Raw genomic sequence first — 16779 nt, 5'->3', positions numbered from 1 at the left:
TGGCATATCTAATATTAAAAAAAATATTTTATTGTATATATTAAATATAATATATATAAAAAATAATAATAAAAAATAAATAATAAATGATAAATAATAAAAAATAATAATAATAATAATTAATAATAATAAATAATTTCATAATATTATATAATAATTTCATTATATTATATTATTTCATATTATACGCTTTATTTTCTTCAGCATCAATCAAGGTTATTTCAGTCTCCAGAGAAGCAGCCATCTTTGTGCTTTGACTGCTTTACCTCGTTGGTTGCAGTAGCCGCAATAGGAAGTACGTCAAAATCAATGATATCATAGAATTCAAGACAGTACTTTCGTAGTGCACTACTCTCTATAAGTGGGTTCCTTTATTCATTCTGAGAATTCATGCTATGACGTAATAGAAATGTACTGCGGCTATCGTTCCGTTTTAGTTTCGTACGCTTTCTAACTGTTTCAAGATTATAAAACGGAATGCAATTGATCAGTACGATTTCAAGCTCCAACTGAAAATGGCTGGCTATGTAATATTAAAAAAAATATAATTTTATTATAGATATTAAATATAATATAGAATAATTAATAATAATAAAAAATTAAATAATAAATAATAAAAATTAATAATAATAATAATAATAACAATAATAAAAAAATAATTAATAATAAATAATTTCATAATATTATATAGTATCATAATAATTTCATGACGTCATAGAATTCAAGGCAGTACTTTCGGAGTGCACTACTCTTTATATCGGAACACTATTCGTAGTACTAACAGTACTCGGAGTGAATAAAGGAACGCATCTTAGTTCAATTCAGTTCTAGTGAAGCTGTAGTGCGGCGATAAAAATCAAATCTCGTAATTCTCGTACGAAAACAGACAATAAACCTTTTAATTTGTCGATTGTTTGTAATCGTAATTGTAATTGTTTATAATCGTTCTTTCAAGTTTATATATATATATATATATATATATATATATATATATATATATATATTGAACTTTTATTTTTTAGCGCTGTATCGAGTCGCTATGACAGATTTTCTAACCAAAAAAGTTATCAACCTTAACGCTTAATATCTTGATTCGCGAGGCAAACCGCCGCGTTTTTTCGCCAAATTGTTTTATTTTGAGCGAAACCGCGTCGATTGAGCCTAAATTTATCAAAATCGCAGGTGATGGGGATATTCTAAATAATTACCAATATCTATCAGCTAATGGAATTTACAAAAAAAAGGAAATCTTTGAAACAACTGTTGATGGATATGTGAAAATTTAATTATGCATTTTGTGGAGAAAAATGGATTCACAAATAAAATTGTGTAGAACTCTACCGCCATTAGTGGAAGGCAAGATTCATGGTAATCTAAAGCTTATTATCGATGAAGTCTTTTGGATTCAAAAAAATCTCGGCGATGTCACAGTAGTGGCTTCCTGGTGGGGCGAACACAATAATGCACAGTTTAGGTAATTTGAAATAGTTTTACTTTAAACGCAACTTGTTTTATGATATTAAATAAATGTAAAATAATATCTAAATGAGATTTTGTAAATAATTTATTACAATTTATAATTATATTGCAACTGCAATTTTCTACAAATATAATTTTTTGCAATTTTCTAAAAAATTATGTTTCTTTTTTCTCAGACCAAAAAATAATATTATGGGAACAGCAAGAACAAATGAGGATATAACCGAAATATATGCTATAAAAACTAATGCAAAACTTTTTGAAGATTATATTAAAAATTGTGATGGAATAGAATTATTGATTGTTGCAGAAGATATCCATAAAGTTATTGGTAAAGGATATATAAGAGAATTATCTAAGATATTTTCATGTAAATCTTATTCTTATTTTATTCCAATATTAAATAATAATGACCAAGACATAGGTAAAATACATGTTTCTTTGCAATTAACATATTTGACAGAAGTTTTAAATATGAAATTAGAAACATACAAATATAAGAATGATAGTGATATTTCATTATTTGCCATCGATAATTTACAACGCAATAAGAAAATATCAATAATATCTCATAACAATGCAGACAATACTATTAAAAAAAAAACTATAAAATCTGAAAAGATTGATATGTATAATACATATAAGTCTGTTCTTAAGACCAAGCAAATAGAATTTCAAAAATCGAAAAAATTGAATAAAACAGCAACAGACAAATTAATTGCTCAGATTATTGCTAAAGCACAGCATCTTAGAGAAGCGCTAATAAAGGAAACTTTTAAAGAAGATTTTTTTATTCTTAATGATACTTTATTGAGCAATGAATCATATTTTAACTCTTTAATAGAAAACAAAAAACTTTACAAACATATTTTAGAAATGGAAATGGCTTCCTTAGGGGAAAAAAAAGTTATGAATATATTGAGAGCATCATCTCCAAGTTTAAATTCAGTAAATTTGACATCTAAAACAATTACAGCTAAAAATAAAAGTGATAATACAAGCTTTAAAAGGAAACAGAATTTTTCTATAAAATTAAATAAATCTAAAGAAGATACATTATGTAAAAACGAGACTTGTGTTAAATTGAAAGGTTTGTAAAATAAAATAATTTTAAAATTTTATTCTATTATTAAATTTATTTGTTATATTTCAGGGGCATGTCCTTTAGATTATGTAAATAGTATAAGAATTTTTATTGAATCTTTTACATTAAGTCCTGCAGGTTATAGACGTGCAAAATCTACATGCTTGCAATGTATGTATATTTTTTGTAATATTTTGTTATATTTTATAAAATAACTTTAAAAATGCATGTAAGCATATTTTATAAGTATTTTATTAAAGTTTACAAACATACAAGATACATTTAATCTTGATAAATTATATTTTTTTTCTCAAACATATAGATGGTGTACTGTTATCATTGACATACTTTATCCAATATAATATAGTTGAATCTAAAAAACAAACAAATACAAAATCTAATAAAAAAATTAAGTTTATAAGAACATGTGCAAAAAAACAAATAGGTCATGGTAAACATTTATATTTTTGTTAAAAAATTTTTAAATGCAAATATTTTTTATATATAATTATATATTTAATAGGACAAATATAATTGTTGCAGTTATTAACTTCAATTTTGAAGGTATTTATAGTATATCGTGGCATAATACAAATAAAAATTTTCCTTTGAGATTTAAAGTTTTTGTCAAACATCATAATCAGAAATTTCCAACTGGATTAGGACTTGGTTTTGTGAATATCAGTGATATTATAAATACCACACACTTGAGTAATATTCATTGTATAACTATTGACAATAAAGGCATCAAAATGGGTGAATTAAAAGTTATAATAGAATTAGGTTGTGATTTTCTTTACTTTGGAAAAGAATTTATTGGTGAGTATATTCTTGAAATATAGTTTTATTAGATAGATATAATATTTTATCAAATATCTTGTAATTGCATTATTTCATCAGATGCTGTAAGGTCTAGAAAGCAAGATATCTCTGTTTTGAAGAAAGAATCTTTGATCGTCTTTCCAAACAATAATAAATATAAAAATGCAACAAGAACTCATTCCTTCAAATCTAATAGCAAAATTTCGTCTATATCTGCCAAGCATATTGAATATTTAGCTAGTAATAGCAAGAAAAATAAAGATGTAATTATTGCAAAAGATGTGACAGAATACCAAGAACAAAACTTAAATAATAAAAGGATTGATGCAAGTAATCCAGATAATAATGATGAAGATAAGGTAATTTGAAGTAAGATTAAAGTCTGCTGAGAATAAGTGTTGCAATATTGTTTATTCATCAGCATTAAACAGATTATATCCAACAAGAACTTATAAAGGAAAACAATAGAGTATGAGAAATAGAAATAGTAAAAGGTGAAAATTGTAATCTCATTGTAATTTCTTATTTAAGCTTCAATGACATTTTAACTTGAATAACTAAATTGCAATATTTATTTGTGTTTTAAATGTATTTATACTCTTGTATTTTATATTTATTTATTCTATACCACTAATATAAAACATTTGGTTACATGAATTTAATTACTTTATCTAACTATAGCCTATATATAGGATATATTAAAAGTTGAATATCTTATAAACAATGCAATTCTGGAAAAAAAAGTTTCAGACAAAAGTTGTAAGTTTTTGAGAAAACTATATTGAAGAAAGAATCTTTGATGATCTTTCCAAACTTCAATTAATCATTTAAATAGAGTTGCTAGATTTTTTATGGTCGCCATTTTTTTAAATAGAATTATTTTTTATTATGTAATATGATTCCTTTAATTATTCTAAATATAAAAGTATTAAGATATAAATGTCCAAAGGTCCTTAGTTTACGAGATATTTTTTATTCTGTTATATTCTGACATAAAATATAAAAAATCTTGTAAACTATTCATTTTTTGATAACCATGCTTTAATACTTTTATGTAAAGACTTTGATCTACTTCTGAACTTAAATTTCAGTTCTCTGAGAACTTGATCTAGCTTTTTGCGTTCGCATCTCGATTTGTATAAAGCCTTTTTGAGTCTACAGACCTTTTCTTCATTTTCTTAATAAAGTTTTCAAGTTGCTACATATAAATTTTTCCTTGTACATCTCCGTTGAAGAAAGCTAATGATATCTAAGTGATCTATATCATCATCATAATTAACTGCTGGCAAAGAAGCTTCTAGTGTAGTAAATCTAACTACTGGACAAAAAAATTTCATTGTAATCTGTATTTGCTACTTATTCATAGCCTTTAACAACTAATCTTGCCTTAAAACGCTTAATTCCATTTTCCGGATTATATTTGATTTTAAAAATTCATCGTGATTTAAATATCTTCTTGTCTTTAGGCAGGGTGCAGAATTCCTATGTTTCAATTCGTAATAATGCATTATATTCTTCTTTTATGACATCTTTCCAGTCTATTATTTAGTGCCTCTTGAATATTTGTTGGTACAATTCCTGAAGACTCAACAGATGATACATTAAAAGTGATATAATCCGACCATCTTTTTGGTTTTGGAATGCGTTCGCTTCGTTGAACTCCTAAAGTTTCTTCATTATTTGTATCACTAAATTTTTCATCTTCATGTATTTCTATTGCATTATTATTCGTTACTGCACAGTCTATTCTCTGATATGTATTATCGTTTTCTTTTTCATTTTCAATTCTAAATCTTTCTTCATGATGGTCAGATTTTGCCCCCACTGAATCTTGATCCTGCAATTTTGATATTTCAGAATTAATGTTGATTGATGTTTCGGAAACATTGTTAATTGGTAACATCATTTTTTTTCCTTTATCTTTTGCTCTATTTTCTGTATTTGCATGCTTATCATAGAAAATTACATCTCTACTTTTGAACTCACTCTTGTATTCTATATAAGTCATATAATTTGTAACCTTTATTGCGTTCTACATATTCCGAGAAAAGACAAGGCTTTGATTTTTCATTCCATTTATGGCGTAGTTGGGAATATATGCAAGCATCTTATAGCCAAAAATCCTTAGATGTTCCAAATTCGATTTTTCTCCCTAAACCTATGAGGTGCGGGTATTGTAATGGATATCTTGGATAGAGAACGATTTAATAAATACACTGCAGTTGAATAAGCTTCAGCCAAATATTTCTTTGAAAGATTCACATCAAATAATGTCCTTTTTCGATTGCTGTTTTACTTAGTTCGTTTTAGTTAGTTCGTTCAGCAAGATCATTTTGCTGTGGAGTGTATGGAATTGTTAACTGATGTTGTATTCTTTCCTTTTGAAGAAAACATTTAAACTGTTAATTAAGGAATTCTCATCCATTATCTGATCTTAATGCTAAAATTTGTCGACCTGTTCTTTTCTCCAGCTCGTAAGCTTTAAATATTTTAAAAGCTTTTTTAATGGTTTCAGTCTTATTCTTCAGGAAATAGATACTTAAATGCCTAGAAAAATCATTAACAATAAATAAAATAATGTAGGAACATAAAAACCGTAAGATTTAAATAGTTGATAGGATTTGGAAATTATTATAACAGCGAAGCTGTTGTGATCGTGCAGACTGAGTGTCATGATTCATAAACAAAGGATCCCGAGTTCGAATCTCAGTAGCTTTGTTAATTTTTCCGAATGTCTTCTACAATGGAGACTGGCAGCACACATCAACAAGGAGCTGAGAAATAAACAAGAATTCCAAGACATAGCTGTATAGACTATATAGCCTCCGCATTATCGTTGAGCAATCGGCAAAATTCGGATCGCCGCTCTATATGACATTCGTTGACTTCGAGAGAGCATTTGATACCATAACAAGATCGGCAATTTGGAAAGCTCTAGAGAAATTTGGAGTACCAGCCCAAATAACAAAACTTATAAAAGAGCTATACAACAATGCGGAATGTAGCCTTATTTTCAAAAGAAAACAGAGCCCCACTTCCAGATCAACAAAGATGTCCGTCAAAATTGTGTATCACCACTGTTCCTGATGCTGGACATGATGATGGAGAAATGCAACTAGGAATCGATGGGCAGGATACAATAGCTGTTGATACGCCAGCTCAATGATCTCGATTATGCGGACGACATTGTGCTACTATCGCATACGTATGGCGACGCGCAAGGAAGATATAAGAATACTAACAGTATTGCAAAGATGCGTAGCGGAAGTAAGGTTAAAAATTAACACCAACAAAATCAAAGTGATGCATATGGGAACAATTGTGAGCATACTCGTTTTAATTAGGACATATAATAGAAGAGGTCAATGACTTTGTGTACTTTGACTGCATTGTAGCCAAAAATGGAGACACCGACACCGACATCAACAAGAGAATAAATAAGGCTCGTCAAGCCTTCTCCCGACTCAACAAGATATAGAGGAGCTCAAACATCTAATACGAACAAGCTCCGGCTCTTTAACGCCTGTGTCAAATCTGTACTGCTGTATGGCTGCGAAACCTGGAAGACGACAAATGGATTAACAAAGAAACTCAAAAGATCTTCGTGAATAAGTGTCTACGGCAGAACCTGAGACTATACTGGAATACGAATACACTAACAAATGAAGAACTTCTACACGTACCCAAGCAAGAAGAAATTGACACAGAAATCCGATGAAAATGGAGGTGGATTAGACATACCTTGAGAAAAGATCTACAGGATATAACCCATATGGCCATGGAATACAACCCGCAAGAAAAATAAAAACGTAAAAGAGGAGGACCTACCATGACCTGGAGAAGAACGATTAGCAAAGAGATAGAAGCGATAGAGAAGAGCTGGTCGGAGATAAAAACTATTGCTCCTAATAGAATAAGATGGAGGAGACTTCTAAACGTCCTATGTTCCACAGGAGATAAAAGGATCATATATATATATGTACACATACGTAGGATATGTATATATATATATATATATATATATATATATATATATATATATATGTTATATATACATATCCTACGTATGTGTACATATATATCCTACAATAAAGTATCTAGTTTCACCGATTGGGTCTACTTCCATCGGTCTACAAATATTTGTATGGATCTGTAATAATTTTAATGTTTTTCTTTCCTTCCAACAAACTGTAAAAAAAGGTCTTGTCTTGCTTTTCTTTTATATAAATCTTGCATGATTGCTCGAGTTCAAAGCTTAACTATGCATATTTATCGCGTAGGATTTTTATACTATATTTGTTTAAATGTCCTGACCGCTTATGTCAATTAATTGAATCTATTGTCTTACAATTATACACTAAATCTTTCGGCTGTAACCATTCATAAATGTTATTTTTTTGTTTTACAATTGCAACTACTTTATTATTGCTATCAGTTATTTTACAAATTCTGTAAAAATCAAACTTAACAGTAAAATTCTTTTTAGCTACTTTTTGTACTGATAACACGTTTAAGTTAACATAACGAACATCATTTACTAGTATAAAACACTTCTTTCCATTAACTAATATTGATAATTTTACAGTATCTTTTCCTTTCACACTTAAGTTTACATCGTTTGCTTATTACTTCTGAGTTATTTAACGCGATGAAGGAGTCGAAAAATTCTTGCTCGGTGATATATAGGGTGTCCCAAAATTATTGGAGGATCTTTATGAGCGAAATCTTTGGAAAATTTTAAGATGAAAATCCTAATACGAAAATGTCGAGGTTAATCATTACTTTTTAATATTTTTCAAATTATAAACGAATAAAGTTGACTAGAGAACTTAACTAGATTTCGCACGCTTAGGCATGTTATATCATATGGCAGTGCCTTCATTATTTCTTCATTATTTCACAATTTTGACAATTTGATATACGTATAGCTTAATACTAGATTGATATTAATCTTATGTATAATTTAAATTAAATAATTACAGATAAACAAGACGGAATTTAAAAGTGATCTCCTTATCGTTACACGCAAAATTATATTAATATTCAAAAAATGAGTTAATGTATAAGGGCATCTTCACTGCCATATGATATAACGTGCCTGAGCGTGCAAAATCTAGCCGCTATAACTAATCAACTTTATTCATTTATAATTTGAAAAATATTAAAAAGTAATGAAAAGTATTGGAAAGTATAGCTTTGACATTTTCGTATTAGGTTTTTGTCTTAGAATTTTCCAAAAAATCCGCTCATAAAAGATCCTCCGGTAATTTTGGGACACCCTATATAGATTGATGCCGTTGAATCAACTATCCAAGCTTCTCTTATATTCAAAATACTTTCAGTAAGAAAAATCTTTTATCAGAAAAGACACTTTTGTACTGCTTTCACTCTTTTCGCGATGATCGGGTTTTTTCCTTTCTCTTTCTTCTTTCTTCTTATCAGCATAATCATTCGCTAGTGACTAAATTTGCCACAGATTCAACATATTAAAGTTTTTGATCGAAACTTCTGCTTCGCTTTTTTTAATTGGTTTCCTGTAAAAAGCAGAATTTCCATTCAAGATGGATTTAAGCTAGCAGATTCCTGCAAAAATTTCATTCTAATTGAGTCACCCGCAATTAGTATTTCTGAATTTTCTAATGCCATAATCATGGACTGATAATTATCAGGAGGACTTGTCAAAAAAACAGTTTCCAATTATTCCATAATTTATTTCAAAATCAATTACTGTTACTTGATGTGCTATGGATATTATCTCTGTAATGTATTTATTTATCGACTCGCTAGTTTTTAATCTTGTGATCATAATTTTACGCAAAAGACTCATCTTTCTAGTGAGAGAACCCTCGAATGCTTGTGGCAAATTTTTCCATGTTTCTTGTGTTGTCTCTGCTAAATGTATATATAATGGTCTGTTCTTTTTAGCTGAACTGGCTGCACTAATTCAGAGTTTATCTTTCTTCTTCCAGTCTAAGAAAAAAAGATAAATGTGAAATAGTAAAATCAGTTCAGCCAAAAAGAACAGGCCTAACATTTCATCAACACTTAAGATTATTTTCGCCTTTGCTTTTGTAATTTTGTCTTCATTTGTTTCGATTCCTTGTTGATCTTCCATAATCCATCTAATGTAGCAGATTCTCCATTGGAGTTTTCCAAATCGTATAATTCTTCCTGCCTTAAGTTTGGAGAGGAGAACATAATTGTGAGAATCTTGAATATCTTCTCGTGATTATTCACGAAATACGAAACACACTTAAAAATTTAAATAATTTTTCAGAATATCTTTTGCAAATTTTTCAATGAATACTTTCTATAGTTCATAATCAATGTTAGCTTTATTTTAAAAAAAACTTACAAAAAAACTTTTCCTTTATAATGTATTAACTTTATTATAATAAAATCGCATTTGAACAACAACAAGAATCAAATGAAAAGACAAGCGAAGCAAGATGAACGGTGCAAATAAAAGACAAATTAAATTCATGTCTTCTACGTTAACTCTTTATAGCGATATCAATACATGAGTATTTATTTTGCAAATAATTTTTTTAACCTGCATCCTCAATGATGATTTTGTAAATCTTTTTTAAAATCTTTTTTAAAAATAATGAACGTCTTGAGTATTCGTGTTGCACAAACAGCAAAATATTTGTCGAATTAAAAGACAGACAATACAGAAGGATGCAAATGAGCGCATGAACATTTTGTTCAAAGCTAGAACTATTTGACGATTGGAAAAACAGGCGGGAAATTATTTCTTTGAAAAAGAAAGTTTATTATATAGCTCCGGTAATGCAGAATAAGTAAATGTACTGAAACTTTTATTATATACAAACAAAATTAAATTAAAATTTTGAAAGCATTTTATTTGAAACTATATTTTCCGAGCTGGAAGTGATAAAAAAATTGATCACGATATCTTTTTTTTCCTTGATTCTAACACTTCTGCGCATACTGGAACTACATTACATTTACATTTACATTTTTACAATAAAAATTCGATTATTTATGAACAAAAAAATTTTAATTTAATTTTTAAATTACAAATTTCTAAAGTAAAGATCAAATTCTTTTTTTAGAATACCGTTATTCTATGAATTATATATCATTAGCTTTGTTCTAGTTCCAGACATCATGACACTGATAAAAATCGAAGAAATATTGAATTTAAATAATTTACAAAAGCTCAATTACTTCCATAATGGAAATATGCATTTCTGATGGCCTTTAATTTGACCAATTTTGAGATATTAACATATATCTTTTTATAAACAAAAAAATGCTTTTTGATGTGCAAATTTTATATAATTGTATACAAGAACCCGTATCTTTTCATACAGAATATATTTCTAAAAATAAAGAAAAATAGATTAATTTTAGGATCAGCAAAGATAAAAAATCCCTTAAGACAACTATATTTTTTTTCTACACCAATTGATTTGTTTCAATATTCTACATAAAAATATTAATAAACGTTTATAAAAAACAATTCATTGATACAAGTCAAGTATGTGTTAATAAATAACTGAAAGAATCATATTCTAATTCCTCGGCAAGCAGGATCTTGGTTGCTAAATTTCTATATGAAATAAATTCAAACAATTATATTACCAACCACGCGCCACTATTTTTAGCAGACTTACAACGTAGTGGTTTTACAACAATTAGATAATAAGATTAAAATCCCTTTTATTATCTCCCCCATAGGAAAAATAGTAACGCATGGTTGGTGATGTAATTATTTGATTGTATTTTATATTGAAATTTAGCAACTCTATTTGCCGAAGAATTGGCTATAATTCTCTCAGTTGATTATAAAAAAATTAATAATTTACCAGATATTTTATATTATATCAATATATACCAGAATAAAATATAAAATATATTTTAAATTATTAACTTTTTGATATTTATTATTTTAATACTATTATATCCAGAATAATTAGAAGAATTACACTGCGTAATAAAAAAATTATGATTTAAAGAAAATGACGACTATAAAAAATCTCAACAGTGACTTTGTTTATAAATGAATCAATATTATAATTATATTCAAGGGTTCTTCGAAATCTTACAACTTTTGTCTGAAACTTTTTTTCGAGATTATATTGCTTTATGAGATATTCGAGCATATCCAAAAGAACATGTCAAAAACTGTCCGAAAATGGAACTATGAATTAATAGTTTCATTTGATTCTCCTCATCGAGACAAGATCAATGATACATCAGAATGGAGTCAAATCGATGATTATGACAATCAAAATGATCAGCGAAGTTAGCTACTTTAAGATTATTCGATCATCTTAAACTATGGAACATCACTTTGCAACGAGTGTGAATGTCGAATTTTTGATGTATTTTTACCTACTGAATACGAATCCGTTGGTAAAAGTGGGCTATCACATCACAATTTGAGAAAAATGGCGTAAAAGTGGTAAAAAAATGACAATTTTAAGAGCTATCTCTTTGATATTCTCCAAATTGTGACGTGATAGCGAACATTTGCCAACGGATTTGTATTCAGCAACATTTTTCTTACATAATTTTATATAAAATATAAAATTATAATATATTAATATATAGAGATATAGAGATATATCTCTACATATATAGAGATTTATTTATTTAAAAAATAAACATCGATATATTAAATATTTTTAAATATATATATATATATATATGTGTGTGTGTGTGTGTATGTGTGTGTATTTTTAAATATATACATATATATAAATATATATATATGTATGTAAATATTTTTAAATATATATATATATATATATATTATATATGTATTATATATATGTATTTAAAAAGTACTGTATCGATATTTATTTTTTAAATAAATGAATCTATATTTAGTTATTTAAAAAATGTAATGTATGTGTCTCTTACAATTCTTCTAAATGCATTTTTATATTCTATAACATTATTTATAACAAAATAATTATATGTATTGTTATTTATATTTATATTTTAGGTTTTACTTTATGGCTTGATATATGTAGCTGAGGGTAAAAATTTGCCAGAATCTAATACCTATCTAATATGTAAAGCATTTTGGCGAGAGAACAAAGGAACAAGCCAAATTTGCAATAATACAAAAAATCCATTTTATCATTTTTTTCAGGTAAACTTTTTGACAATATTATTTTACTTATAATAATATAGAAGTGAATTTTACCTTAAAAGTATTTCTTTTAGCTAGTACCTTTAATTTATGATATGGAACTATTGGAAAAAATCAGAAATAATTGTATAATCATAGAAGTATATAATCATCAAAGTGGAATAAATAAACTGCTGGGAATAGCCAAATTATCTGTTTATCAGTTATATACTGCATATAGAGATCCATTTATTTTATCTCATTTGCTATTATCGAAGGTAATTGAGATTAATTTCTAATCAAATTTTAATCAAATTTTTAATTAATTAAATAATATCTATATTTTTATATAGTATCCTGTAATAAGCGTAGATGGTTGGATTAACATAACTGATCCAGTAAGTGGAAAGATTTGTGGAGAATTGCTTGCACTGGTTGCACTTGGTACTGTGGAACAAATTGCAATACTAGAAGTATCAAGAGGTTTAAAAAATACTAGTAACATATCACGAATAGATTATAGGTATCATTGCTGTATTCTATAATACTAATAATACAATGGATATCCAAAAGAACTTATAATATAATGTTGAGGTGTTAAATTTTAATTTAGGACAATCCATTCGTGATAATAATTTGGCTTGTTACATTTATAGTGCACTCGATCGAGATTTAGCATCTGTCGATTACAAATCTCAAGAAAGTCAAACAGATATTTCAAGTTTAAAAAATACAAGACTACAGAAATCGAAACAGGAGACTGCAGTTTCTGAGCATTTGGCTTTACGCACATTAATTGATCGTTTGGCAAATGCATTACATATTAATAAAAGTAACATAAATCAATCAGCTCAAACAGAAATAAATCAAGTAGGAGATGAAGAAGAAATACATAGAGAAGAATCATGCTTGAATATACTAAATAGTAATAGTCTTGATGATAGCGATAATTGTAATTCAAAAGATGATTTTAAATTATCTACGAAAATGTATAGAAGTGTCGGTGTCGGTGCTGAATATGATGAACATTTGGATCGACAACAAAATAATACCTATAATAATCTTTTTGATTCATTTTTAACTGAAAAGGATGCACAAAAAATAGAATTAAATACTAACTGCAACAGTTCTTTTTTCCGATCTGTTGTTGAAATTGAATGTGCATTATATTTGCCAAAGATTGAAAAAATAAATAAATTAGTGGAACCAAGTACATATGTAACTTTTCAAGATTTAACTCATAAAATTGATTCTGAACAGTTAGATTCATATATGATTACGAACATTTTTCCGTATAGTTGCAATCCAAAATGGAATTGGAGATGTAATGCAAAGCTATCAACAGATTTACTTTTAAACGTATGTAGTTTCAATCCTAACAATTTTATTTTAAATTTGCTTCATCATGATTAAATTTATAATTTGATTCATGACTTATACAATCAATGTTTTATTTTATTTTATGATTTTTTCAGAATCAAAAAAGATTAATTTTCAAAGTGAGGCATTTGATTGATCCAGATGCATTTAATGATATAAATTTAAAAAGAGATATTGTGATTGGTTTCTCTGCTGTCGATCTATCAATTTTGATGACTGGATTTTCCACAATATCTGGATGGTTTCATATCATTGATTTTACTGGAAAATGCAATGGACAAATTAAAGTAAAAATTTTCATTATAATTTCTAATTAGATGCTCAATACAAATGAATGATAAACATATATTTCAAATGCACACATATATTTATATACAATTATTTTTATTTTAGATAAATATAACACCTCTAGATATTTTACCACCATTAGAAAAATATACATCTTCTAACAGCATTAATTTATCAAGATGCAGTAATTTATCACAAACAAATTGCCCACACCTGTTTCATACATCTTACACTAATACAGAATTCAATGATATACATCAAATATCATCATATGCAAACCAAAATAATGACAAATATATACAAAATCATTGTAAATTAATAGATGCGGATATTGGTCATAATTTGGACGATGTCTCTATGTCTTTCTTATCTTTGTCTTTAAAGTAAGTGATTTATTTACGTATTCAGAACCTATCAGTGTGCGTGCGTGCGTGCGTGCGTGCGTGCGTGCGTGCGTGCGTGCGTGCGTGCGTGCGTGCGTGCGCGCGCGCGCGCGCGCGCGCGCGCATTTAATTAATTTGCTATTTTTCGTACAAATTTAATTGTAGTCAACATATTTTACAGGCAAAAATTAACCGAATTAGACGAAATCACAAAACGTTTACAATTACGTCTACGTGATGTCGCTAATTCGGCATTTGAAGATGAATTTGATAATGATTTTGAAGTGATTGAGCCAAATACTTACAATGAAACTATTAATGACAAAAATATTGAAATTGCACAATTTCCACACTGTACAATTTCTAAATATTCTGAAATATCACAAATAATAAAACAGTGTGAAATTGGAAATGATCAAGGTATCAAAAATGAAAAAAATCAGACTGGTTTTATAAGTAACAATTGCAGTTTATATTTTGAGTCATCATATAATCAAAATAAAGATACAAGTTCCGAAACAGCCAATATTGAATATTATTCAAACTTCAATACACGTTTACATCAATACTCTCGCTGTTATCACAATCAGTATCAAAATCAATATAGTTCAACATGCAATTATATATCAAGTAGCAAAACAGAGTATCCCATAAGCGATACAAAAACACATATCAATCATCTTCTTGATAAACTTTCCTTGGATTTGCCAACTGTATCATCTTCAGAAGAATCCATACCAATAAAAAAAAATATTTTAGAATTATTTGCGAGTTTACAGGAACGCAGAAATAATTTGCAAGACAAAAACAAAAACAAAGACAATGATGATACATGCACAATGCTTGTTCAAATTGATAACTTGTGTGAACAAAGCGCGACAAATTTAAACACTTCGAAAATAACTATTGGAGAAAACATTTCTGAATCGCCTCATAGAATATCAACAATAATATGTGAGGAACTAATCACCGAAGAAAATAATGATAATATAAATTATGATGAGTTAATGACTTATTTGATAACTTCCAACATACGCTATATGGATCTGAATAGTATATTTAATCCGCTTTTATATCAACATATAATGTCAGACTTACACATTGCCACTACTATATCATTAGAAGGAGAAACTGTGGAAAAGTTAGATAATCGATATGCGAAAAGTTTCGACATAGTGATGCATGATAATAACATTAATCATTTTAAAAAGAATCCTACTCTATTACGAAATAACTTGCAATTAAAAGACGAAACAACTGTTTTCGAATTTGATAAAAATAAAGAATTTGTTGGCTTAACATCTCCGACTATATTAAGAGATATTGATAGTAGCAGCATCGATGTAACTGTTATTTATAAATCTAGTGAAAATGATTTAACATCAGGTAATAGTATGGAATCGATCGCTATTATGTCACTTGATAAATTTATTTCTGTACAACAAGCAGAAGTCAAAACGGAAACTTACCATTCTATCATATCTGAATTATCTGTTCCTATAGTATCGAGACAAGCGCCTGATGGTGGAAATCCCATAGAAGAAGTTAAGACATCAATAGCGATAAAACGACAAGGCAACATCCAAGATGTATCAATCGACAGTTAAATACTCTTAAATACTTACATTTAATAATAAATAAATTTAGTAATAAGGAAAATAATTATACATTTATAAGTACATTTTTTTATGAGATGATATAGCTATATGTATCTTTTTTATAATTATATATAAGGTGTCACATAAAGATCGTAACAAAGTTTAAGATAAATTCCTGAGATAATTTTGAAATGAAAATCCTAATACCAAAATGTCTATAATGCTTTTTGAATTAAAGATTTAGAGTTAACAAATCATCGCTAAAGTTTGCATGCACAGATATGGTATAATATATGATATGAAAGATGAAAGCCGACTGTCGCACTCTTGTCAAAATTCATATAAAACTTATAAGATAGAGTTACTTTTACTGATATTCGTGTAAATACACTGTCTGAGCAGATTATATCTCACTAAAAAGAGAAAATATTATTATATAATATGTAAAATGCAAGCTGTAAAATGACATTGTTTTCGAAAATTTGCTAGTTTCATATTTTACAAATATTTTACAAATATTGCATACAAATGGCGCACGATTTGCACTTTTAAATAAATAAAACAAAGTAAAATAATTGTTTATTATTTAAATTATTTTATAAATTATTTATAAATTGTTTTAAAAAATGTGTTAGT

The 16779-nt window shown here is 27.7% G+C and overlaps 2 protein-coding genes across 8 annotated transcripts; one reads left to right on the top strand and one right to left on the bottom strand.

Annotated features, from left to right (window-relative positions):
* The first annotated feature begins 565 nt into the window (after positions 1-565).
* Positions 566-16315, top strand: LOC105428572 (uncharacterized). 7 transcript variants are annotated; one of them, XM_089080817.1, is made up of 15 exons: positions 566-928; positions 1023-1474; positions 1656-2569; positions 2633-2734; positions 2886-3014; positions 3107-3127; positions 3227-3382; positions 3464-3744; positions 12366-12515; positions 12590-12772; positions 12848-13017; positions 13151-13853; positions 13970-14161; positions 14268-14545; positions 14727-16315. In XM_089080817.1, the coding sequence occupies exons 2-15, from the start codon at positions 1308-1310 to the stop codon at positions 16150-16152; spliced, it is 4872 nt and encodes a 1623-aa protein (XP_088936943.1). In that variant the 5' UTR covers positions 566-928; positions 1023-1307; the 3' UTR covers positions 16153-16315. The 7 variants fall into 7 exon arrangements, with proteins under 7 accessions (XP_088936943.1, XP_088936947.1, XP_088936942.1 ...); XM_089080819.1 differs by having other exon boundaries at positions 567-928; positions 3107-3382; positions 14727-15931; positions 16049-16315; XM_089080821.1 differs by lacking the exon at positions 2886-3014.
* On the bottom strand, positions 5307-10585 carry LOC148935743 (uncharacterized). Its single transcript, XM_089081078.1, is given in 5 exon segments — positions 5307-9302; positions 9429-9490; positions 9493-9513; positions 9516-9556; positions 10566-10585. Coding segments are annotated over 5 exon segments (396 nt in total). The 3' UTR covers positions 5307-9050.
* Positions 16316-16779: the final 464 nt, after the last annotated feature.

This window comes from Pogonomyrmex barbatus, unplaced genomic scaffold (genome assembly GCF_055798465.1).
Source record: "Pogonomyrmex barbatus isolate J1 unplaced genomic scaffold, ASM5579846v1 scaffold4, whole genome shotgun sequence".
Taxonomy (NCBI): domain Eukaryota; kingdom Metazoa; phylum Arthropoda; class Insecta; order Hymenoptera; family Formicidae; genus Pogonomyrmex; species Pogonomyrmex barbatus.
This window is presented reverse-complemented; position numbering and strand designations above follow the sequence as displayed.